Here is a 25,268-nt window from a genome sequence, read left to right on the forward strand (position 1 = left end):
ATTCCTCCAGTATAAATAAATATTAACACGTGGGCTTTCGCGACCCAAAAACCTTTATTACGAATAAATAAATATTCTTTTCATTCCGAGACAATTCATATTTTTGCACTCTGTTTTAGAGTTCGTTACAGTACCCGATGAAGGGTGTGAGCCGAAACGTCGAACGGGTGGTGGAGGGAGTTTGACGACAATAATTTAGGAATGATACGTTCTTTTATATTCTTCACAACGACGCGAATCGTTACGTTTGAGTTACTTAACATAATTAGCGATATAAAATTAACTAAATTTATTTAAATTCATGGGGAAATTATTCTGAGGGTGACGTCACGAGACCCCGCTTATCCGAGCTAGCATTTTGCAATACCCTTCTCCAAATTTGCCGGCATCCGATTGGTTAAGAATCGCATCACGTGCGTGCTCAGCCTGCAGCCGATTGGTCAAGGTGGTCGGTCGGCGTAGGCCTATATAAGGAGGGGGGCGGTCGTCTCCGCGCCTCAGTCGCCTTGAGATCGTCAACTTGTAAGTCGCCGTTCTCGCTCACGGTGAGTTCCGGTTACTTTGACCACCGTCTTTGTTTAAATCAATATAATTGTTTAAGAGGTTACCCGCCTGAATCGTTGATTTTTGACGCGTTGCGCGGTTTAAATTGGAGCGCAGAGCCTTGGACATTTGAGGTCAACTTTGACCCAGTTTTTTTTTATTTTGGCGCAGCTAAGCTCAAATGACCTCTCACCCACTTCTGACATTATAACAACAACAGGGATAATAGCGGATATAATGGAGACGCAGTTGTTATTTTAAAGTAACATTACAGCTATACATTCAGTTATTTTTCTGAAACGTAAGTTGAAGGTGCATTGCTGAAGGTTTTTGATCAAACCGGGCCCGGTCGATCAGCGGTGTTCACCGAGCCAATCATCGTCTATCCTTCCGGGTTTCGATATAAAATTAGTACCACTTTGCCGGGGGAAGGCAGCACTGGTTATCCGATCGCTGGGATCTTCTCCCACCAGCATAGGAACGTGGAATTGCCACCACTGGCTGTGCAGCGCTGTTAAACGGGATATATTAATCAATGCCTCCAATTTCTGCTCATTTGAGCAGCAGATCACTTTGACTGGCTCCGTGAGAGAGGACTTCATCCAGCAGTGGATTGTTCATAGCTGATGATGTGACCCCCCCCCCCCCCTGTACTGCTGAAGACTTAGCCTCTCCTTAGTCAAATCAAAACATGTTTATAATAATGATACTGGTGGTGATGGTAGTAATACCTTGCGATGATGGTTCTTGTGATAGTGGTGGGAGTAAGTATGATAATGGTGGTGGTAATATTGATAGTGGATTATGAAGGCGATTGTGATGCTACTAATTGTAATGGCGATGGTGGTAATAACGATGGTGGTGTTGGTGGTGGTAGAAATGATTATGGCGGTGGGGATTACGTTGATGGTAATAATGAAAGTGATGATGGCGATAATGGTGATAGTGGTGATGGTAGAAAGTGATGGTAGTGGTGGTGATGATGATGGTCATAATGAAAGTGGTGATGGTGGTGCTTATAGTAATGGAGGTGATGATGGTAATGATAGTGATAATTATGATGGCAAGATACGATATGTTGCTAAGTTCTTTCCTACACGCGTGTCTGTAGGACCCATATGTTTGTATTGTAATGAGTGGTGGGGGGCTCTAATAGAAGGGACCCAATGGCGCTTGGCAATGAATGAGCCGACCGCTCAATGGCATTTTAAAAAACTCTATTTTTAACCCAGTTGGTAGCCGAGTAACCCGAGTTAGATTTTGTACTTGTATGTACATTGAACTTCTTTCGCACTGTACATAGCCAACCGTGGTAATCGGAGGTGGAGGGAAGGACAAACTTAACAGAAAAAAGCAGTTTAACACGTAGGCTTTCACGACCAATATCCATGATACAGGTTTTTTTGTGTCGTTAAACCCTCCACCACCCGACACAGCCAATTAGTAAGGTTTGTCACGTAAACATAACATGCCAATTCGTTACTAGTACAGCACTAACCGGTGTGTTGGAGAGCCAAGCCACAGCATTTACAACCTGAGTACGACGCTTCGCCAGTAATTACAACTAGCTTCATCAGGCGACAGCCAGATTTGGCTGTCGGTGGCGAGTTTAACGACATATTGACGTGATCTAACCCAACAAAACCTGAATTATGGAGAAAAAAGCAGTTCGAAAGAAATGGGTATTACATCTCGGTGATTTAAAAGTGCGAAGCTCCTGTGGCTGCCCTAATATCGGAAGGAGTAGAGGGTGACAGACGGCCGCAGAAGCGCATCAGAAAGCCCCGGGGGACACCGGTAAACACCGTCTTTGTTCGATGGCTATCAGTCAAAGGCCGCTGCGAGGAAGACCGGAGTTCGCGTGATGGTTTATTTAACTGCGTTGAAGAACCCTGCCAGTTTTCTCCGATTTCACCACGGGTGAGAATCTATAGAGATTTTTTATTTACCCATTTGGGAGCTTAATTAGGTTCTGTTTTTAACCAGATGAGAACTCACTGAGATGCATTACAATCTTTATTTAACCACATTGATAATTTTGTTGATCTGGTCTCTCTCTCTAACCTGAGTGAAAGCCTATTGACAATTTTTAAAGCCTATTCATAATCCAGGTGAGAGTCTCTCGTTGGATAACCAGATGGGAACCAGTTAAAGTGCACCAAATCTCATTGACCACTTGGAGAACCCCAGAAAGGTCTGGGTCTCTTCCCTCTCAACTGGCCATGGGTGCTCATTGAGATTTACGATCTGTCAACCGCCAGGTGGCGCTGTGGTCAAAGCACTCGACTCTTTATCAGGGCAACCCAACGTCCATCAACCGCACGTCATGGAAAGGCACTCATCCAGCAGTGAATTTACAAATAGGGTTGGAGGTGTAAATGGGTTGAAATCTCTTCCTCATCATCCTCCTTTGGGGTCGTTCAAATGAGTAGCATTTTCATTCTGGGCAGTCACCAGCAGTTGTCCTTTCCTTTTTAAACATCGTTGCCGAGCTCCGACCCAGAACGTTGAGTGGCCAGCAACAAACAGCACTGTCAATATTGGAATAGACGAGAGCGAACACGTTTATTGAATTGAGCAAGGTTATGAGAATTTTGGAAAAGACACTGTGCGACGGAAATCCAAAGTGGAGCCGTGCGAGGGTTAAAAGCAGAAAGAGAAATATGTTTGCCTGCACTTTGGTCAGTGGATGTACGTGTCTGTGTGTCCTGTCTGTGTGTCCTGTCTGAGTGTCCTGTCTGTGTGTCCTGTCTGTGTGTCCTGTCTGTGTGTCCTGTCTGTGTGTCCTGTCTGTGTGTCCTGTCTGTGTGTCCTGTCTGTGTGTCCTGTCTGTGTGTCCTGTCTGTGTGTCCTGTCTGTGTGTCCTGTCTGTGTCTCTTTGTGCAGAAGATGTCTCGGCTGATGGCGTCCTCACTCCGGTGTCTGCCCCAGGGCTGGGCCTCCACCTCCCGACTCGGTGAGGAGGTTTTAGACGTTAAAAGGAAGTTGCAACTATGAGCGAGGAAGAAAAATCGTGCATGGATTCTGTAAATTATCTCTCTCACGCACACACAGACACACAAGATTAATGCTGCGTCGTGGTGTGTCGCCGTTTGCGCTCTCCGCGGTTTGGTGCAGGCGGTGCCCGTGCCCTGGGCTCCTCCTGCGCCGTTCTTGCGCCGGCGAAGAGCAAGCAGAGCCTGTCCCGTCCCGGCGTCAAGAACGTGGTGCTCGTGGATGGCGTGCGCACGCCATTCCTGATGTCGGGCACCTCGTACGTGAGCCTCCCCTCTCCCTCCTTCCCCTCGACGTGCATTGAGCTTATTTTGACGAGGTATTCGGTGCTCACTGATTGTTGTGCGGAGAGGTATGGCGTGCTTTGGAATGGGGCTGTACGGTTGGTCGGTATGTGTGTGGTTCAGGTGTGGTTCAGGTGGGGTATAGTGGAGGCGAATGCGTTTGGTGTGTGTCTGTTCTCGGTGGAGTTTTTATTATACGTATGTGAGCACGTTGAACTTCTTTCACACCGTACGTAGCCAACCGTGCTAATCGTTGATGTGCGTCGTGGTGTTGTGTGTGCTGTTGTGCAGTGTATTGCAGCACACAGTGGTCTGGTTTGTCATTCGTCTCCGTGGGAGAGTGGATACAAAATAAATAAAACATAGCCATGCTTGCATTTTTTTATTGTGCCCATAACGAAACGTCTCAGTGTGCATTTTTTTAATTAGCCGAAGGCACCCCCTGGTTGGCAGCTGTCCCTGTCTGGCACAAGGCGACTGGGCACCTGCCCTGCAAGTGGGAATATAATCTGCGAGTAGGAGGCTATGTTGCTGTAATTTCTATTGCTCAGTTGTAGTTACAGATCACAATCAGCCTGGATAGGTGTCTCTTGCAGATGAAGGGGATTGTGCATGACAGGTGTTTTTTAAGATAATTCCTGTGTGTGTGTGTCATTGTGCAGGTACAATGACATGATGCCCCATGACCTCGCACGTGGAGCTTTGCAGTGAGTGTCCATTTATCCTGATGACACTGACCTATTCATTCGGCTCGCTTTGTGATTTTCGATGCCTCTGAATTTAAGGATATCTGTGCAGCATGTTACAAATGTTTCTTTTGTATGATTGCTACCTCCTGCCGTGATCAACGATCGATAGGGAGCGTGTGCGGTGGGGAGGTTTCTCTTCATCTGGTGGCAAAAGACGGTAACCTCTGCATGCATGCATGCATGTGTCCGCTACGCAGGGGACTACTTTCGCGCACCGGTTTGCCCACGGATGCCGTGGACTACATTGTGCTCGGCACCGTGATACAGGAGGTGAAAACGAGCAATGTTGCTCGCGAGGTGAGCGTAACCCTACACCACTGAGACGATGTTAATAACTGATGTGCTGTGTTAATAACTCTTTACTCTTCTGTTGGTTGCCAAGATAGTTGTGTGCAAAGTCGCATATCTGATTGTCACTTATCTGCCCTGACCAGTTATCTGCCGACACCTAGTGCAGTGTTTGTGCGTGCATTTGCGTCTTTATTTTGTATAATCGAAATTCACAAATCCGCGCCTCTGCTTCAGTCCCCAGCGAGTGATAGACGCAAAATTGTTGTTGTTCTGTGATTCATTTTGTTTTTGTGATGCGATGTGTTGATGCAGGCTGCTCTTGGAGCTGGGTTTTCTGACAGGATCCCTGCACACACGGTAACCATGGCCTGCATCTCGTCAAATCAAGCCATGACTACGGGTTCGTGTGGATGTATACATGGGCACACACGAACAATTATTATAAGATAATAGTTTTTTTACCCTTTTATCTGGTAACAAAACTGACACCTTTTTTACAAGGAGTCATGTTTGCATAGACCACAATACCTGCAGTCGTAATGCAAACAAAAAACATAACTCTGAAAATGTATGCACTGTCCTTGAAGTTGATTGGTCCACACCCGAGACAGCTTTCCTTAGAGCCTAGTCTCACATGGTGTTGGACCAGATGACGCCAAAAGGCGCTCTAAGGAAAGCTGTCTCGGGTGTGGACCAATCAACTTCAAGGACAGTGCATACATTATCAGAGTTATGTTTTTTGTTTGCATTACGACTGCAGGTATTGTGGTCAATGCAAACATGACTCCTTGTAAAAAAAGTGTCAGTTTTGTTGCCAAATAAAAGGGTAAAAAACCAATTATATTTTTTCTTCTGGCAAATGAGGCTCCAATGGTGTAATTTATTATAAGCTAGTGTATATTTACTTTACCAGCTAAGGCCTACTGAGCGCTATATAGCTCATTTTCAGAAGTGACCTGGCCACAAATAAAAGCTCAACGAAGTGACTTACGTGGAAATTTATAGCAGGCAAATACCCTTAAACACATGTTGATTCTAAATGTAGAGGAAAAAACCGGAGGTCCTGGAGAAAAATCCACGCGACCACTATGGATGAGATTGGTCGCGAAAGCCCTATATCTTAAGCCTGTGTTATGGACGGGGGGAGAAAGACACGCAAACTCCAAATATACAGGCGTCGGGGGTCTGGATCGAACCCACGACTTACTGCTTACCAGGCGATGGAGTTGGCATCTTGTCACTGCGATGCCCCTATTATTAGTACTACTACGTAAATCATTATGCTTATTTACCCAGGAAAACGTCACTGAGCTTCGTGATTCTTTTTTAGGCAGGTGCTGCCAATTTTTCGCGGTAGGGGCCGATGATTGCCGTGTTTAATGTGAAATTTGCGGTTGATTTTTTTTTAATCTCGACCGACCGTGACACCGGCCTACAATGGCCCAACCCGCTCATGCGAATGATGTTGTGGGATATTTAATGTCCACCGTGAAGCAAACAGCACGTAGTGTGTTAAGTATGAGATTCTTGGTTCTTTCGGTATAGTCACGTAGATAGAAAATAAAATAAAAAATAATTACAAAATTTCTTCTAATAAACTTAAAGTAATCGGCGACCGCTTGATCCTCGTCAACAAGCGGTGAATGCGCCACCACTATGTCAAAACCCTTTTAAAAACACGTGTGTGTGGGGAGCAGTGGTGTAGTGGTTAGCGCATTGCGCTATGAACCTGGAGACCCAAGTTCGATTCCCGTTCACGGCCAACACCAGTGACGATTATCTGAACCGGTCTTGGGCCCTCCCCTAGGCCGACTCGGCCTGAAATGAGTACCTGGTGCGGTGTATAAACATCGCCACAAGGGAGACAAAGGCGGCCGGGCGTGGTGCTGGCCACCCACCTCCTCGTGTGCCGTTGCGGCCTTCATAGGTGCTCCCTAACAGCACTTACCTCAAGAGTCTGTTATGGCTATACGGGAGTTGTCTTGTGTGTGTGTGTGTGGATGTATGTGCGTGTGTGGATGTATGTGCGTGTGTGGATGTATGTGCGTGTGTGGATGTATGTGCGTGTGTGGATGTATGTGCGTGTGTGGATGTATGTGTGTGTGTGGATGTGTGTGTGGATGTATGTATGTGCGTGTGCAGGCTTTGGGTTGATAGCGGCGGGCCAGTGCGACGTGGTGGTGGCCGGGGGAGTGGAGTTCATGTCGGACGTGCCCATCCGGCACAGCCGCAAGATGCGCAAGACCCTGCTGTCTCTCAACAAGGCCAAGACGGTGGGGCAGCGCCTGGCACTAGCGTCCTCGCTGCGCCTGGCGCACTTCGTGCCAGAGGTGAGGACCCCTTTGATGGCTGGATTTTTTACACGCTTTTATTTAACTCGCTCTGTTGTTGTCGTATCCTCAAATCTTGTAACTCAATTTTAACCCACTTCCCAATGTGGTATCGACTGCAAACTTGGCATACTTATGTCATACTGATGATAATACTATATTCTATCATAAGAAATAAATACAAATATTTTGAAACCATCTTTTTTATATGTTATGTTTCGGCTTGGGTCTAATTGTCCACGCTCAACTAACGTTGGCTGTAAATCACCACGGCCCCTTATGTTATGGCAAGCTTTGCAGCCACTTCCTGGAGTCGTGGAGTTCTGCCATTACTCGTACGGTACATTTCATTAAAGCGTGTTTAAAAAAAAGTATTTTTAAATATCACATATTTCATCGCCAAGTTGTCAAGTTGAGTCTTCTGTTCATGAAGCAGCGTCGTTTGTGCAGCGGCCGCGTCGCACAATGCGGAGGTGCCTGTAGATTGAGATGTTCTCAGCCACTTGGTGGGTATTTATATAAATCAACGGCACAGACCCAGGTGAAATGGATTAATTAATTGAGGTGATTGAATGATATATACATATGCCGTACACTCTGCATATTTGGCACACACATGTACATGCGTGTGCGCGCGTGGTTACTGCACTGCGATACAAACCCGGTGGTCCCAGTTCGTTTCCCACTCGCGACCAATAACAGTGACTGTGAATATTTGCACCAGTCTTTTCCTAGGTTGACTCGGCTTTAAATTAATACATACAATAAATACAATTACAATTCCTTATAAGGGCAACAAATACCAATGAATAACAATTGAATGATTACCGATCTATATAATTACAATACCCCCCCCCCCTCCTTGCCTCGAATCACTGCACCAGATTGAATTGAATTAAATGATGACGTCACCCTGAGGCTGCTCTATTTAAGAACGGAAGCAACAGGAGAGCTTCACCATTCTTGCCCGATGAAGCTGATTGTAATTATCAGCGAAACGTCCGACTACTCAAAATGAAAATGATGTTGATTTTCTCTACAGCACACCGGTTGGCTAAAGAAGTGAATTATTTTGTCCTTTGAAAACGTGACACATTTTTTACTGTTTGGCCGTGTCGGGTGGTGGAGGGTTACGACACATTTATAAATAACGCGATCTGACCCAAAAACCTATATTATGAACGTATACCTGGTTCGGTGTGTAATCGTCCCTGCGGAAAACAAAGGCGGCAACTGGGCGTGTTGCAGGCTATCCCCGCTAACAGCACTTGGGCCTACAGTCAGTTAAAGGCTACACGGGGGATCTTTTTGCGTGTGTGTGCGTGTGTGTGTGCGCGTGTGCGCGTGTGCGTGCGTGTGTGCGCGTGTGTGTGTGTGTGCGTGCTTCCGTGCATGTGCAGCTGCCGGCCGTGGCCGAGTTCTCGACGAGCGAAACGATGGGCCACTCGGCGGACCGGCTGGCGGCGGCGTTCGGCGTGTCGCGTGCCGAACAGGACGAGTTTGCGCTGCGCTCGCACTCGTACGCCAAGAAGGCGCAGGAGCAGGGACTGCTGTCCGACCTCGTGCCCCTCAAGGTGCCAGGTGAGGGGGAGAGGGGGGAGGTCTGTCGGAACGTGACCCCTGACGGGTATAAACACACGGACTCAGAATTTCACCACCCTGTCGTGGCTGTCCTAACCCTCTTCCACTGGTACATCGTAGCCAAGCCGATGTGTGTGGTGTCCTCGCGGCACGGGTGGTTTTCCACTGACTCTTTGCCGGGCTGAGCCACGACCAATCCGAGATGCGCTGGCTTCTCAAAACATTAAAATCTGGCTCGTGGGGCTAATGACGAGTAACATCGTGTGTGACTTCGATTTAAAGCTTTCGTGACTGCAGGGATTCATCTTCTTGGTTCTTTCGGTAAAGTCACGTAGAATGGAAATAATAAAATAATAAAAATAAAACATAATAAAATAAAGGTCTGTTCTTCACCTGAGGACGGCTGCTTGCGTTGTGGCCGAAACGTCGTGAGAATTATTTTATTATGTTTTATTTTTATTATTTTATTATTTCCCTTCTACGTGACTTTACCGAAAGAACCAAGAAGATCGTGTGTGACGTCCGTCCTGTGGGCGCCGTTACCGAGCCGTCTCCCGGCGTCCTCGTGTTTGTTGGGTGTGACGGCAGCGGCACGGCTCGTCTTGCGCAGTAAAAAAAACAAGAACTCGTATCATCTACGGATCATTACGGGCACGGTGCTGATGTGCCGGTGAAAAGGAATGCAAAAGCCACTCGTGGTTTAACTACCTCACCTGGTATGCAGGAGGTCGTGAGTTCGATTTTGACCCTGACGCCTGCTGCTGTATATTTGGAGTCTGCATGTTCTCTCTCCCTGTGGTCGCTTGAATTTTTTTCCAGGGTCCTCCAGTTTTTTCCGTCCACATTTAGAAACATGCTTTTAGTAGAGCATTTGGCTGCAATAAATTGTCATGTGATAAGCCACTTCGTTGAGCGATCGTTTGTGGCCAGGTCGCTTCTGAAAAAGAGCTATATAGCTCGTGGTAGAATAAAAAATAGTTTAGTTCATAAGCCAGGGTCGGGAGTTGAACGTATTTCACGGTTGACCCTTGGAACTACGGGAAGGGGACGCGCGTGCATGGGGGGGGTGGGGATACCACCAGCTTGGAAACGCGCGAGGTGCAAGTCGCGCCGTCACTTCGTGCGTCCGCAGGGAAGGACACGGTGACGAAGGACAACGGCATCCGCCCCAGCAGCATGGAGCAGTTGGCGCGACTCAAGCCGGCCTTCATCAAGCCCCACGGCACCGTCACGGCCGCCAACTCCTCCTTCCTGGTGCCTCTCCCCTCTCCCAACCTTTTCTCAAACCACCACCGCCCACCCACCCACCCACTCACCTGCCCCCCCCACTGACCCAACAGCCTGTCTTAAGGCTGTGTAATTGACTTGGTCATTCTATGCTCGATTTTGGTCCACTCGCAACCATTGTTAACCAAAGTATACGAATAAAAACCCACTTTGCTGATTATTATTTTCATCGTAAATCTCGTTAAAAAAATAAACATTGCCCCACTCTCCCCCCCCCCTTATTCTCATCCCATCTCTGTCCTGTCCTCGGCAAAGCATCAGTTGAATTTCCACTGTTGATTTGTCTGACTTTGTTGTGGCAGTGTTGTTGTTGAAGGCCTGGCTGACATCGGGTGTGTGTGTGCGTGGCTGATTGCAGACTGACGGAGCGTCAGCTGTGCTCATCATGTCTGAAGAGAAGGCTCTCGCCATGGGATACAAACCCAAGGCCTACCTTCGGTACGGTGCAAGTCAGGGTTTGACTCCTAGACAGGATGTCTGTCTTTTGTGGGGAGGTGGGGGGTTATGTCAGTGTTTGAGACGCTGAGTAAATCTGAGTTTCAAACCCTGAAAGTGGATGGGCTTGGATTTTGAAACCTTTCGCATTCCGAGACGTTTGCAAGTTGCAGTGCGGGTCCCGTTGCAGGGCGGGTCACTGCTGAATCTAGGAACTCGCAAACGGTCATGGCGCCGTTGTTTTTAAACACTTTGTACTCGCCACAGAAAACTGTAGCGACATGACCACACTCGACAGCTGGCGCCAAGCTGTGCCACATGCCGTCCTGCATGGCCTTGTGGGAGCCTCGGTATATCCTCCAACCTGAAGGCGTACCGATGAAGTTATTTTTCGTTTACGTCATCCGAATGTGAAAGGTTTAATATGGGACCAGATCATTGAGCGAGCAACTTGGATTCCTAGGTTCAAGTCCCGGGTGTCTTTCACTTGTACATATACAGGCCCTATTTTTTTAATCCACAGCTGGATGAGGGTCTTGATACACCCCATACAGGTCTTGAGGGGGGAATATTTGTCCATATGTCCATGATGCTGGTCGGTGAAGGGATGGGTCCACAATCGTTTCATGTATCACTCACCACTGATGTCAGCCGTCACCGGGAATAAAACTCATTGCACTAACCACTGCACCACCACTCCCCGCCGCCCCACACACAATAGTTGTAATAATGCTTCGATTATATTTCTCTGCAGGGACTTTGTGTACGTCTCCCAAGACCCGAAGGACCAGCTGCTGTTGGGGTACGTATCGGGTGACGGTGGTGGCGACACGTGTGCCTGCCTGTGTAACCCAGCGCTGTGTGGAGGCGGGCAGCCTCGGATTGGTGGATCGTCGCACAGATGTTGCAGAACTCCCTTCTCGTGGGAGTCGGAAGAAGGCGGTTCGGCAAAGTGCAGACTAATAACTGTCCCATCTGTATAGGATAGTGTTGCCCCCCCTCGCACGTGTGAGTTTGCTCCAAGGTGTTGCGGTTTCCTCCCTAAAATATCAACACTCATTGGCTGAAAACATTTTTGTGTTTGCGCGCGCCTCTGTTTTGCAGATTACACGGCATTGTGCAATGAAGTGACGTAAAAATGACACTTATCTTTACAAACTTTAACATTATTACCTCCATATTCTTAGGTTTTTTCGGTAAAGTCACGTAGGTAAAACATCAAAATTAATGAAAATAAAACAAAAATCACGACGTTTCGGAGGCAACACAAGTCTCCGTCATCAGGTGGGACCGTCACAGCCAGATTAGCTGCCTCCGAAACGTCGTGATTTTTGTTTTATTTTATTTTATTTTCATTAATTTTGATGTTTTACCTACGTGACTTTACCGAAAAAACCTAAGAATATGATTCCTTGCAGTCACGAAAGCTTCAAATCTAGAATTATTACCTCCGCTGCGCAGTAGGGATGGTACAGAAGCAGGACTAGGAAATCGATGAGCCTGGCCGGATGTCGCAGGAGGTGAACACCCGAGTCCACGGGACAGCTGAGATGGGCTCAAAAATCTCGCTTTTTTTTTCGTGCAAGATGTAATTGTAAATTTTTACATGAGTGTTCACAAATCTGAGGTCTCGACGTGCACGGTTGTTTGTTGTTAATCTCGCACGCCGTGCGCTCGCTTCTAACGCACAGTGAAGTGGCGTGTACCTGCCCGTGTTTAGGGGCAGCTCACGATATTATTTTTGTCCAGTCACCCCCTTCAGACGCACTTTGCAACTGTCATTTTCCATTGGTGTTCACACATCCGACCTTCGTGCATATCCGCCTTTGGTTGAGTCCCTCCCCTCACCGAGATGCCATTCACAAGGGCCGTGCTGTGTGCGTGCGTGCTGTGTGCGTGCGTGCTGTGTGCGTGCGTGCTGTGTGCGTGCGTGCTGTGTGCGTGCGTGCTGTGTGCGTGCGTGCTGTGTGCGTGCGTGCTGTGTGCGTGCGTGCTGTGTGCGTGCTGTGTGCGTGCGTGCGTGCTGTGTGCGTGCGTGCTGTGTGCGTGCGTGCGTGCTGTGTGCGTGCGTGCTGTGTGCGTGCGTGCTGTGTGCGTGCGTGCGTGCTGTGTGCGTGCGTGCTGTGTGCGTGCGTGCTGTGTGCGTGCGTGCTGTGTGCGTGCGTGCTGTGTGCGTGCGTGCTGTGTGCGTGCGTGCTGTGTGCGTGCGTGCTGTGTGCGTGCGTGCTGTGTGCGTGCGTGCTGTGTGCGTGCGTGCGTGCTGTGTGCGTGCGTGCTGTGTGCTGCTCATCACGCAGGCCATCCTACGCCACCGCGCGTCTTCTGGCCAAGTCCGGGCTCTCCCTCGGCGACATCGACGTGTTTGAATTCCACGAGGCGTTCGCTGTGCGTGATGCACGCATGCGCACACATGCACACACATGCACGCATGCGCACGCATGCGCACGCATGCGCACACATGCACACACATGCACACATACGCACACACACATACACACGTACATGCATATACACATGTGCGCACATACACACGCATGCATACGCACGCACATGTACGCACAGATACATATGTGCATGCACGCACATGTATGCATACGCACACACACATACGCACGCACACACATACGCACGCATACGACAGCCGCCACTAATTGGCAGTGACGTCACAGCGCTTGTGCCAGGCACACCCATACGCACACATGCATACCGACGTACACACACATTCGCATTTACACATGCCTGCAAGCACTACTGTGGTTTGATGCTAACGAATTCTGCTCAGTGTGGGGTGGGGTTCCCTTGTTGGACAGGAATGGCTCTTAAGTAGGAAGTCTTTTCAAGAGACATTCAAACGCAGTTCTCTGGAGGAGTCTGTTGAATATGTCTGCTGTGTTCGTGTGGGAGTCGGTTGTGTTCAAATTGGGTCTCTTCTGTTGGTGAAAGTTTTCTGTAGGAGTTGATTGATTCGGGGTTTCTCTCTATCTATTCACTGAGTCTTCTGTTCAATACGGAAGTGTTTTATTCAGTCTTTAGGTTTTGTCCCTAATTCAATCGTCATTAATGCATTGGATCGATGCGAAAGTTTTCTTAGTCTGGCGCTCAGAGCCTCGGGCACCAACACAGATCTCTGTGCATGCGCTTCAGTACAACGTTGCCAAGTTGCACGTTACATGTTGCCATTTGGGTACGTGTGTGTACAGGCCGATCCATTTATAGATACCCGACTGGCATAATGGGGAGAGATTCTCTAATGTTTTTTTTATTTCAAAGCCTCTCCAAGCCTCTCGCCAAACTGTACACACTTGTTTGTTAAATTGATTATCAATCTCGTCTGCGAGACACTGGGCCACCACTTTCAATACTCATTCAACTGCTGTTGAGGCGAAAGTAAAAAAGGGTCATTGGAAGAGTGGAGTATCTATGAATTGATCACCCTGTAATATAGTTTAGTTTGTTGTCCTTCCCCCGCACCTCCGATTTAGCGCCGTTGACTAAGAAGTTCAACATACATGTGTTTTCACGCAGCCGTGCACTTTATCAAATGTATAAATGGCAAATGTTTTATTTGTTGGCACTGGCCAAGCAAATATGGGGCCTGTAGTGTGGACGTGGGGATTCCACGTGGATGTTTTCGCGAGGCACACTTCGCAGCGGTGAGCATTGGGCGACTATACCGTGCTGATGAGTCTTAATTGGGATGAAACTGGTGTATCATAGAAGTCTATCGCTGCATCGCTGCTGCTGCTGTCGGTCGGTCACATTTACTCACATGTACTTTTGATGGTGAAGAGAAATCCCAATGCAATTCTGCAGGAAATGCTGATGGAATTTTTGGATAATGCAGAAAAGCTGTTGGGGGTTTTTAAACGCATTTTTGTGCATTGTTTGAAACCTAATTTGTGCTTAATTGTAGCAATCGGCTACACGAGTAATTGAAGGGGTTTCTCTCCGTGTGTGTGTGTGTGTACATAATCAGGGCCAAATCCTAGCCAACATGCGGGCCATGGACTCGGACTGGTTTGCTCAAAACTACATTGGACTCAAGTCCAAGGTGAGACTGAGCGAGTTTGTGAGTCCGTGCTGGCCACCCCACGCCCTCCTGTGCCGTGTCGGGCCTTCAGAGCTGCTCTCTAACAGCAAAAGTCTGTTGAGGCTATATGGGGATGTTTGTTTTATTTAAATGCATGTAGAGTTGTAACTTTGTGTTCATGTGTGTGGCAATTGTGCAAGGGGTAGCGCGCTGCATTACAAACCTGGCGGCCCGCGTTCCATTTCTACTCGCTTCCAATACCCAGTGACGATTATCTGAACCGGTCCTGGGCCTCCCCTTGGTCGACTCCACCTCAAATGAGTACCTGGTGCCATATGTAAACATCGCCACTGGGGAGACAAAGAGAGCTGGATTTGGTGCTCCCTCATGTCCTGTGCCTGTCTTCGTCGGTGTTCGCTGACAGCACTTAGCCCAAAAGCCTGTTAAGGCCATACGGGGGATCTTTATTTTTTAGGGAGTGATATTTCAACTGGTCCTGGGTCCTCATCCAGGTCAACTCAACCTCGAATGAGTACCTGGTGCAGTGTCTAAGCTTTACCACTAGGGAGACCAGGCTTGGAGATAGCCACACCACCAGTTGTGTGTGTTGGTCTTATTAGTTACTTCCTCACAGCCGTAGCTCCAACAGTATACATCGGTGAGAGCGGTGGTGCAGTGGTTATCGGATCGTGCTATGAACCCGGCCATCCAAGTTCGATTCCCGGCCACTACTCGCATCAGTGGTGCGTGAAATCTTCCTCCACCTGCATTTACCAGTGGGGTGAAGTATGGTCAAGCAACCCCCACGATTGGCACAGCGTGGGGCATGGGGGGGTGGGGAGGGAGGCCTTCATCCAGCAGTGGATCAGCAGGACTGGAGACGAGATTTGAAGGAGAACAAAAGGCACCACCGCTTTGATCGTTGGTCAATGTTAATGTGCCGTATTTTTGATGGACCGCGCGCCATCTTGGTGTGGTCCAGGACTGTTTTGTTGTCTTTGCAAATGAATGTATTTAATTTATCTTCTTGGTTCTTTCGGTAAAGTCGCGTAGAATGGAAATAATAAAAATAAAACATAATAAAATAATTATCACGACGGTTTTGGCCACAACGCAAGCAGCCGTCCTCAGGTGAAGAACAGGTCTGTCGAGAAGACAGAGTCTGTCTTGCGTTGTGGCCGAAACGTCGTGAGAATTATTTTATTATGTTTTATTATTTAATTATTTCCATTCTACGTGACTTTACCGAAAGAACCAAGAAGATGAATCCCTGCAGTCACGAAAGCTTTAAATCGATATTTAATTTATTTTTCATATTCATATTGAGTGACTTGCTTACCATGTTCTCTATTTTGCACGCCTATTGTATTTTTTTGTATCGTTTGCTGTTGTCACTCGCTTGACCCACCCATATACTGGCGAAAAAGAGCTTTTGTAGCTCGTTGGATTCCTCCAGCCTCCATTCGGTAATTCTGATTATTTTTTCCCTCCCGGGAACAGGTGGGGGCCCCCCCCGCTGAAAAGTTCAACCTCTGGGGGGGCTCGCTGTCGCTGGGCCACCCCTTCGGCGCCACCGGCTGCCGCCTCGTTACCACTGCCGCACATCGGCTCCACCGCGAGGGGGGGCAGTACGCGCTGGTCGCCGCTTGCGCTGCCGGAGGCCAGGTGAGTTCCGTCTGGTTGGTGGTGTGGCGTTGGGGCGTGCCTAGCCGCGTAACGATTGTTAGCAACGACCCCCGTAGCGCGGCGATCTTGGCGGTACGCGGGCAAACGGTTTTTCCGTAAGGTAGCTCTGCGTGATGCGTCAGAACGGAGTATCGTGCACGCACCGATGGGTCGTCTGTGTCGCGACGAGCACCACGCGTAGCCGTTACTCGTGACGATTGGTGGTTGCGCACGGCGGAGGTTAGGACCACTGACTTGGTAACGCGCCTCGTGGTTAACCCGCCGCCCCTCACTGCAATCAGCGATTCGATGGGCTGGCACAATGATTCGAGAGCGAATTGTAATTTAAGAACCTTGAAACTAAAGTTGTTAGTTGTTAGGGTTAATGCATTAGCTCTTGTCAATCTTGGCTATAATGGGGGGGCTGACCCATCGAATGGTATAATAATTGCTTTTTCTGATATGCCCTCTGTGCGCTAATTTACATTAATACGTGTGTGTGTGTATGTAAGGAGGGAGCGCGGTAATGTAGCGATTAGCACACTGCGTTATGAATCCAGTGACCAGAGTTTGATTCTTGCTCACGGCTAACATCCGTGACGAATATCTCAACTGGTCCTGGGGCCCTTCCCTAGGTCAACTCAGCCTTTAAATGAGGACCTGGTGCGATGTGTGAACATCAGGACTGGGGATACAAAGGCGGCTGGAGCATGGTGATGGCCACCAATCTCCATTTCCTCCTCCTTGTACACCGTTGGGTGCTCGCTCACGGCACTTGCCCCAAAAAGTCTGTTAAAGGCTATACGGGGGGGGGGGGGGGGGGGCCCCAAAAAGTCTGTTAAAGGCTATGGGGGGGGGGGGGGGGGGGGGGGGATCTTTGTCTTTTTAAATCTTTTATATTAAGTTCACTTGCTTGCTTGCCGTGCAAATCTTTCGGTCGTTTTTTAACCCACTTCCCGTGATCCAATCGAGCTGACATTTTCCACACAGACTCGTTGTAAGTGACAATTAATGGTCGTGAAATTTTTTTCCCAAAATTGTACACTTTTTAGGACAAAAATATTATATTTAATTACCAATTGCTTAATGCTGCCATGCAATCATCTGACCCATAGGTGGCAGCCATGTCAAGCCAGAGGACGAGAGGACTATAGCCGCCACGCATATAAAGGATTTATAGTGAAAAGCTTTGTTTTTACGGGCTATACTTGTTTTGTGTGCGTGTGCACAGGGCCACGGCATGATTGTGGAGGCATACCCACAGAAGTGAGGGCCCTGCCCAGCCTCGGTCGGGGCGAGGAGGAGGAGGAGGCGGCAGTGCCGGTGGCCGTTTCAATTCAACACGGAGGGGAGGCCTGTGCGGCGAGCCCGACCCCCTGCCTAGCGACGTCGAACCTAGACCCCCCCCCCCCACCACCACCTCAACTTGGCGGCTGCATCCATATGGAGATCCTGCTTGGAGCTATCGAGATGGGACGGGCATCGTCTCGCCGCAAGTGGTTCATGATGGCAATGTCGGGGCCACTTAAGCGAGCACCGCTGAGATCTATTGGGTTCATATCCCAGACTCCCTCCACTTCCCCCCCCCCCCCACCACAGCCGGTGGTTAAACCAGGTTTGTAGTCGGTAGTGAGTTTGACGTCTCAGCCCAGTCTCCCAGTGACTGCAGGATAGGTCTGTGTCCAGTCAATGTCATTATTGCGCTTAATGTGGCTTTGGTTGGCTCTGAATGACAGTGGAAGCTGCATACAAGTATTTACACCCCTTGCGAGCGAGGCCAGCTGTGCTTATATCAGAAGTAGTGTGCATCTATCAAAATATACCCTCAGCCTTCCTCCCTGCAGTGTGCTATCAATGTGTTTTGCTTATTTCAGAATGGTGCTGATGTTAAAGGGGTGCTTCTCACCATCCTGATCTAATATCCATCAGTACATAGACTTGCGGCAATCTACCTGAATTTGTCACAGAGCGTGAAGGAAGCGCCGCTTAGTATCAGCTGTAACGATCCGGTACGCTTTTCCGACAATTATTTTGGCACCACGTCACGTGCGTCTCTCCTTTTTGTTCCGTATCATTTTTACAAACCTATTCATAGGTTTCTAGGAATATCGGGTAGAATAAATGTAGGAGCATTTGTGTTACGGATAGATGTGAAACCTGTCTTCCAGTGGGTCGTGCCTTACGCCGATAAGGCCTTGCTCTGAGCCAGCCGAGTTTACGGCGTTCCAGGAAATATCGAGTAAGAAATGAATAGCTGCCTCGCGTGCTGAGCGATGGGACTATTTTAGTAAGCAAAACAGTCTTTGATGGGAGTTTTGGAATAATATGGTGACAACATGATTTACCATATTGTCTGGATTATAAAACACTCCGGAAAGTAATACTTGTTCGAAATTCGTATCCGGTGTCAATAAAAGATTTGCAAGTCTGGGCACACGCGCACAGACAAATACCGGATTGTAAGACGAACCCCCCAACTTTTGCTTTAAGATACAGTGGGGAGGAAAAAAATTGTGTCCAGCATTATAATCCCAGAGAATGCGGACGTTTGTTGTTCTTCCCCCGCACCTCCGATTATCAGGGTTGGCTACGTGCAGTGCAATGTAAGTTCTACATACATACATACCGTTTAAACATTTCACATTCTCTGTGCATGTATTCCGAATTAAGCTAATTTCAATAAAGAGCAAGTGCTTGACTAAACCACTATCTCTCCTGTGTAATAAACTCCCCAGTTGGCAACGGTAAAGCGATAACACGCAGATTGTTGCAGTCCCCCTAGAAGGTTGAAATAAACGCTCTGCTGGTGAATGGCGCAATCCAGTCACAGTGGTGGTTTTTGCTGCGTATCGTTTGAAAAGAGGGTGTTGTGTTTGAAGCGCGTCATTCGTTAAAGGGAGTGTTTTCTGAAGGGTGCCATTGTCGATGCATTTCTGGGGTGTGTGGCTGCGTTCGTACATTTGTTTGTTGGGCCCAAACTACGTTGCGTATAAATAATAACAAATCCACCCACTGGGAGGTGTAAGTCAGAATTGACTCTAGCGATTGATGTTCTGTTTATGTAAAATGTACACCTGGGCAAGCTTTCACTATTGCAGATGTGGTCTCGGTGGGTCCCTCGAATGACCGTCGGAAAGTTACGAGGATGCTTATATCGGTCGGGTCAATCCTTATGCTGTCGAGGGATAATTACATCTGAGAACTTTTGAGATCGCGACAATGCACTTTGTTCCCATTCTGTCACCTGAAGATGATTGCTTGTGTTGCGATCGAAACGTCGTGATAGTTTTATTATTTTTCTATCTACGTGGCTTTACCGAAAGACCCATAGAATGTGTTCCTGCAGTCACGAAAGCTTTAAGTCAAGATTTCACTTTTTTCCTCTTTGCATTTCTGTTTTCGGTCAAACTGCGGGTTAACATTTATTTTCCAGTAACCACTTGGCTTGCACTCCAGATGACGTCTCGATCTGGGCCTTTTGCAAATAATAAAATAGAAATGTGATCTTTATGACTTCTGCGTCTGTGTCTGAACCACAACACTCAACCCTAAAGTGTACACAGTACAGCAAGGAGTTCCCCCCCCACCTCCGATTAGTACATTTGGCTATGTAAGAAGTTCAACATACAAGAAGATGAAATCCAAACTGGTCTTCTCGAGCCGCTACGAAACTTCATGACGCAATCATTTGTAATGACTGATGTTGCCGTGGTGTAATGGTTAGCAACACACTGGAGTTGAGATCCAGAGGTCGCAGGTTCAATTCAATCTCCCGGCACAGCAATTCCAAGTTTCTTAAGCGCCCCCCCCCGCCCCATGCGGTATAAATGTGCACACAAACGTTGATTGGCAGATCGTGTTGTGGTGGGGAAAAGTTTGGAGATTTTCGAGAAGTCTGGGCCAGCAATGAAGAGAAGGCCAGATGCCCTCCAGAGCAGTGTTCTTCATTGCAAGGCATCCCTGACGGTGCAGCCCCCAACAAGACACACATGTGAGAACACCCCATCATGCTGTCAAACCCCAATGGTTTCAAATGTGTGGCGAAAATGCCCCGCCCCCTTAAAATTAGTGACGAACACTGCCCTGGAGTTCCCTTGTCGCGGAGGCTCTTGTCAGCGGTGTCGTGAGCAAGAAGTTGCAGGGCTGCACCTTTACCTTTGTATTGTGATTGATCGTGACCGTAAAACAAATATCTGGGGGGAGTGGTTCCCTACACGCGTATACTCTGATCCATCACGGAGCTGCGTGTCCCCATATCTTGTGCTGCATTTGCTTCCGAGCTGCACAGGAGGGGGGGAAACTTCCTTCATGCTGCAAGGAGAGGGAGGGACTGCGTCCTAATGATCTCAACTCTGTTGAAAGGTCATTGTTGTGGTTTGACCGCTGAGTCTGAATTTGCAAGTCAAAATCGTGACTTACCTCTACAAGGCTGCTTTAGGGTCCTCTCCATTGGCAGTGCTCCGTCAGTGGTGGAAATTCTACAATCCGATAGCGGGAGAGGCTGTCTTGCCATAAGACAACCGTTGTGCCACAAATTGCTACTCGTTTTTCTTTATCAATCCCGGAGGAAACATGATGGTTATGATGGGTTGAATAGATTTCCTATTCACAAAACGGTCTCGCTGAGCGAAGGTTGATTTGGGGGCTTCGATAGAAAGTCTTGGTTGTTGGGAGGAGCCAGAGTGGAAGTGAATGGTGAGATGAGAGGGGAGAGGTAGGGGAGTGTGTGGAGGGAGTAGAGTGAGGGGAGAGGATGGAGAGTGGAGGGGAGTAGAGTGAGAGGTAGGAGAGCGTGTGGAGGAGAGTAGTGAGATGAGAGGTAGGAGAGTGTGTGGAGGGGGGAGTAGAGTAAGATGAGAGGGGAGAGGTAGGAGAGTGTGGGGTGGAGTAGAGTGAGGTGAGAGGGGAGATGTAGGAGAGTGGAGGGGAGTAGAGTGAGAGGCAGGAGAGCGTGTGGCGGAGAGTAGTGAGATGAGAGGGGAGAGGTAGGAGAGTGTGTGGAGGGGAGTAGAGTTAGATGAGAGGGGAGAGGTTGGAGAGTGTGTGGGGTGGAGTAGAGTAAGTTGAGAGTGGAGAGGTAGGAGAACGTGTGAAGGGAGTAGAGTGAGGTGAGAGGGGAGAGGTAGGAGAGTGCGTGGAGGGGAGTAGAGTGAGATGAGAGCGGAGAGGTAGGAGAGTGCGTGGAGGGGAGTATAGTGAGATGAGAGGGGAGATGTAGGAGAGTGTGTGGAGGGGAGTAGAGTGAGATGAAAGGAGAGGTAGGAGAGTGCGTGGAGGGGAGTAGAGTGACGTGAGCAAGTATTTGAGTGCTATTCAGTGCACTGCACTATGAACCCGGAAACCTGAGTTTGATTCATTCTCACGGCTAAGATCAGTGGTGCGCTTTATCTGAACCTATTCCGGACTACTCCCAATTTATTGTTTCCCTTATCCACGTCACATGTAAGAGCGATGCCACGGGGCTAATAAACGTTGACCCTATATAAATACACGTTAGTCAGCCTACGTATTGGCATTTCAGACTGACATCATCCAGCGGCAAAAGCGTGCGTTTAAGCCAGGGATGGAGAACGTCCGGTCCACGAAATCATTTGGGTCTGGCCCTGCCAAGGCAACCGCAGGCGGGACTCGAAATTCAATAAATCTTGGAGCAAACCTGGAAAAGCAATTGCGAGTAGCAGCAGCAACATCATCAACACCAGCTAACATCACACGCCTCGCCAAAAAGAGAAGCAGTTCCAGCCCATCGCATTAGGGGCGAGTTAATGAAATGTTTGACTAAATATAACAGGCAGATTTTTAAGTTGATAATTTTGTATGGCCCGCGAATTATTTTATTAATATCCAAATGGCCCTTGGCCGAAAAAAGGTTCTCTACCCCTGGATATACTGGGGCTTGGTTCAACAAATGCTTGCTGGATGTAACAGACGTTATGGGCAAGGGCACCGCATCAAAAATACAGGGACCTCGTTCAGACATTTGTGCTACGCCCATTTTAAACCTTTATAAACACATACTCATCTTCTTGGTTCTTTCTGTAAAGTCACGTAGAATTTCCATTCTACGTGACTTTACCGAAAGAACCAAGAAGATGAATCCCTGCAGTCACGAAAGCTTTAAATCGAAACACATACTCATTGGTTTTTTCGGTAAAGTCACGTAGGTAGAAAAATAAAAGATCACGACGTTTCGATCGCAACACAAGCAATCGTCATCAGGTGGGACAACCACAGCAAGAAAACAACTGCTTAAGTAGGTTCAGTAGTTGCATTTAGGGGCTTACCCCCCCCCCCCCTTTTTCTCTCCGCCTGATGATGACCGCTTGTGTTGGGATCGAAACGTCGTGAGTTTTTTGTTCACTTTATTTTTTTCTTATTATAATTGTTTTTATATCAACGTGACTTTACCGAAATAATAAAAAAAATAAGAAAAGACGGCATTGGAAATTTCGTCCTTTGTTGGAGTTGTTTTTGCACGATTGAGAAAAAAAATCGCTCAACCGCATGTTATAATTCGGCGACGTTTCGGGTATATGGCCCTTCTTCATAACAAAGGCAAAGATCCCCCGTGTAGCCTGTAACAGACTGTTGGGGCAACAAGTGGTGCTGTTGGCGAGGGCTTACGAAGGCCGGCACGGCGCACGAGGGAGTGGATGGCCAGCACCACGCCCGGCCGCCTTTGTCTCCCCAAGTGGCGATGTTTAAACACCGCACCCAGGCACTCATTTGAAGCTGAGTCAACCCAAGGGGAAGGCCCACGACCGGTTCATACATAATCATAGCTGCCAACCCATACGGTTTGCCCCGTATTCTTGTACGGGGAAATTGAGTTTTCAGGTCCATATATACGGCGTGCAGCCGTTTCAATGCGGGCATTTTTTTTTTGTATATTTGGTTGGGGCCGTCCATAAATGACGTCACGCACCTGGGGGGGGGGGGGTCAGACATTTGTGACGATGTGTGACGAGGGGGGGGGGGGGGTTGAGAAATGTGACGTCACATCAAAATGCGCAATTTTAAATATAGACAACACATTCTACTTAATTAAATATACGTTTTAATAAATGTTTTCTCCTACAACATCAGAGTGCAGCGCCACATTAAATACGCACGACAATGACAATAGTTTAAAGCGATTTGAAGCATGTTTTATTTTCAAAATGGAAATATGGTTTTGGGGGGGGGGCAGAGCTTTGTGACGTCATATTTGAGGGGGGGGGTCTGACTTTTTGTGACGCCGTGTGACGAAGAGGGGGGGGGGGTAAAAAATCGTCCAAAATCGCGTGACGTCATTTATGGACGGCCCCTTTCTCCCTTGTGATTGGACTTTGTAGGATGAACGTTGAGATTTATAAGGGTCTGAATTGGTCTGTAATATTGTAGGGGCACTGATAAGGGGTTGACAGATACGGGGGGGGGTACTCCCCCCCCCAGCACTCACCGCCCCGCCCCCCGTCACTCACCGCCCCTCCCCCGTCACTCACCGCCCCGCCCCCCCGTCCCTCACCGCCCCCCCCGTCACTCACCCCCCCCGTCACTCACCCCCCCCCCGTCACTCACCGCCCCGCCCCCCGTCACTCACCGCCCCGCCCCCTCGTCACTCACCGCCCCCCCCGTCACTCACCGCCCCGCCCCCCGTCACTCACCGCCCCGCCCCCTCGTCACTCACCGCCCCCCCCGTCACTCACCGCCCTGCCCCCCATCACTCACCGCCCCCCCCGTCACTCACCGCCCCCCCCCGTCCCTCACCGCCCCCCCCGTCACTCACCGCCCCGCCCCCCATCACTCACCGCCCCGCCCCGTCACTCACCGCCCCCCCCGTCACTCACCCCCCCCCCATCACTCACCGCCCCCCCCGTCACTCACCGGCCCCCCGTCACTCACCGCCCCCCCCCGTCACTCACCGCCCCCCCCCCATCACTCACCCCCCCCCGTCCCTCACCGCCCCCCCCGTCACTCACCCCCCCCCGTCACTCACCGCCCCCCCCCGTCACTCACCGCCCCCCCCCGTCACTCACCGCCCCTCCCCCGTCACTCACCGCCCCCCCCGTCACTCACCGCCCCGCCCCCCATCACTCACCGCCCCCCCCCCATCACTCACCGCCCCGCCCCGTCACTCACCCCCCCCCCCCATCACTCACCGCTCCCCCCCCCCATCACTCACCGCCCGTCACTCACACACGGGGACCCCCCCCACTCCAAGGGGGGGGGGGTGGCGGTTTGTTGTGAACGCGCCGGATCCGGATCCCCAATGCGCGCCACGGGAACCGGATCCCCGAGGAACCCGCGAGTCGCGGGAATCCGGATCCGCGGAGGCTCTTGAACGACGCGGGGAAGTGCGGCACTGCCCCCCCCCTCGACTCCCTCTGCCCCCCCCTCGACTCTCTCTCTCTGCACCCCCCCCTCGACTCTCTCCCTGCACTCTGCCCCCCCTCCCCTCGACTCTCTCCCTGCACTCTCTACACACTCCCAACACTGTCCACCTCGCACTCTCCCTCATCTCTGCACACTCTCTCACTGCACTCTCTCCACGCACTGTCTCACTGCACCCTCCACGCTCCCTCCCTGCACACTCCACACACTCTCACTGCACACTCCCTCGCCTCCACACACTGCACACACAATCTCCCTGCACACTCCACACACTCTCACTGTACACTCCACACACTCTCACTGCACACTCCCTCACCTCCACACACTCTGCCTACACACACTCTGCCTACACACACTCTGCCTACACACACACACTCTGCCTACACACACACTCTGCCTACACACACACTCTGCCTACACACACACACTCTGCCTACACACACTCACACTGCCTACACACACACACACTCTAGCCACACACACAGTCTAGCTACACACACACTCTGCCTACACACACACACTGCCTACAGACACACTCTGCCTACACACACACACTCTGCCTACACACACACTCTGCCTACACACACACACTGCCTACACACACTCACACTGCCTACACACACACACTCTAGCCACACACACAGTCTAGCTACACACACACTCTGCCTACACACACACACTGCCTACACACACACACTGCCTACAC

At 49.5% G+C, this 25,268-nt stretch overlaps 1 protein-coding gene across 1 annotated transcript; it reads left to right on the forward strand.

The window, feature by feature from the left end:
- Positions 1 to 494: 494 nt before the first annotated feature.
- Positions 495 to 19,693, forward strand: HADHB (hydroxyacyl-CoA dehydrogenase trifunctional multienzyme complex subunit beta). Its single transcript, XM_078866891.1, has 15 exons — positions 495 to 545; positions 3,430 to 3,499; positions 3,661 to 3,796; positions 4,484 to 4,528; positions 4,768 to 4,867; positions 5,174 to 5,261; positions 7,004 to 7,191; positions 8,592 to 8,772; positions 9,905 to 10,026; positions 10,418 to 10,497; positions 11,249 to 11,296; positions 12,792 to 12,879; positions 14,471 to 14,545; positions 16,025 to 16,189; positions 17,421 to 19,693. Exons 2-15 carry the CDS (start codon positions 3,433 to 3,435, stop codon positions 17,457 to 17,459), a joined length of 1,422 nt encoding a protein of 473 aa, XP_078723017.1. The 5' UTR covers positions 495 to 545; positions 3,430 to 3,432; the 3' UTR covers positions 17,460 to 19,693.
- Positions 19,694 to 25,268: the final 5,575 nt, after the last annotated feature.

Source organism: Lampetra fluviatilis, chromosome 23, assembly GCF_964198595.1.
Source record: "Lampetra fluviatilis chromosome 23, kcLamFluv1.1, whole genome shotgun sequence".
Taxonomy (NCBI): Eukaryota; Metazoa; Chordata; class Hyperoartia; order Petromyzontiformes; family Petromyzontidae; genus Lampetra; species Lampetra fluviatilis.

Bases quoted from the DNA above. Each gene is read 5' to 3' on its own strand.
- HADHB (XM_078866891.1), top strand. From the start codon at position 3,433: ATGTCTCGGCTGATGGCGTCCTCACTCCGGTGTCTGCCCCAGGGCTGG. The intron at 3,500-3,660 runs GTGAGGAGGTTT...GGTTTGGTGCAG, and splicing joins GGCCTCCACCTCCCGACTCG to GCGGTGCCCGTGCCCTGGGC. The intron at 12,880-14,470 runs GTGCGTGATGCA...GTACATAATCAG, and splicing joins AATTCCACGAGGCGTTCGCT to GGCCAAATCCTAGCCAACAT.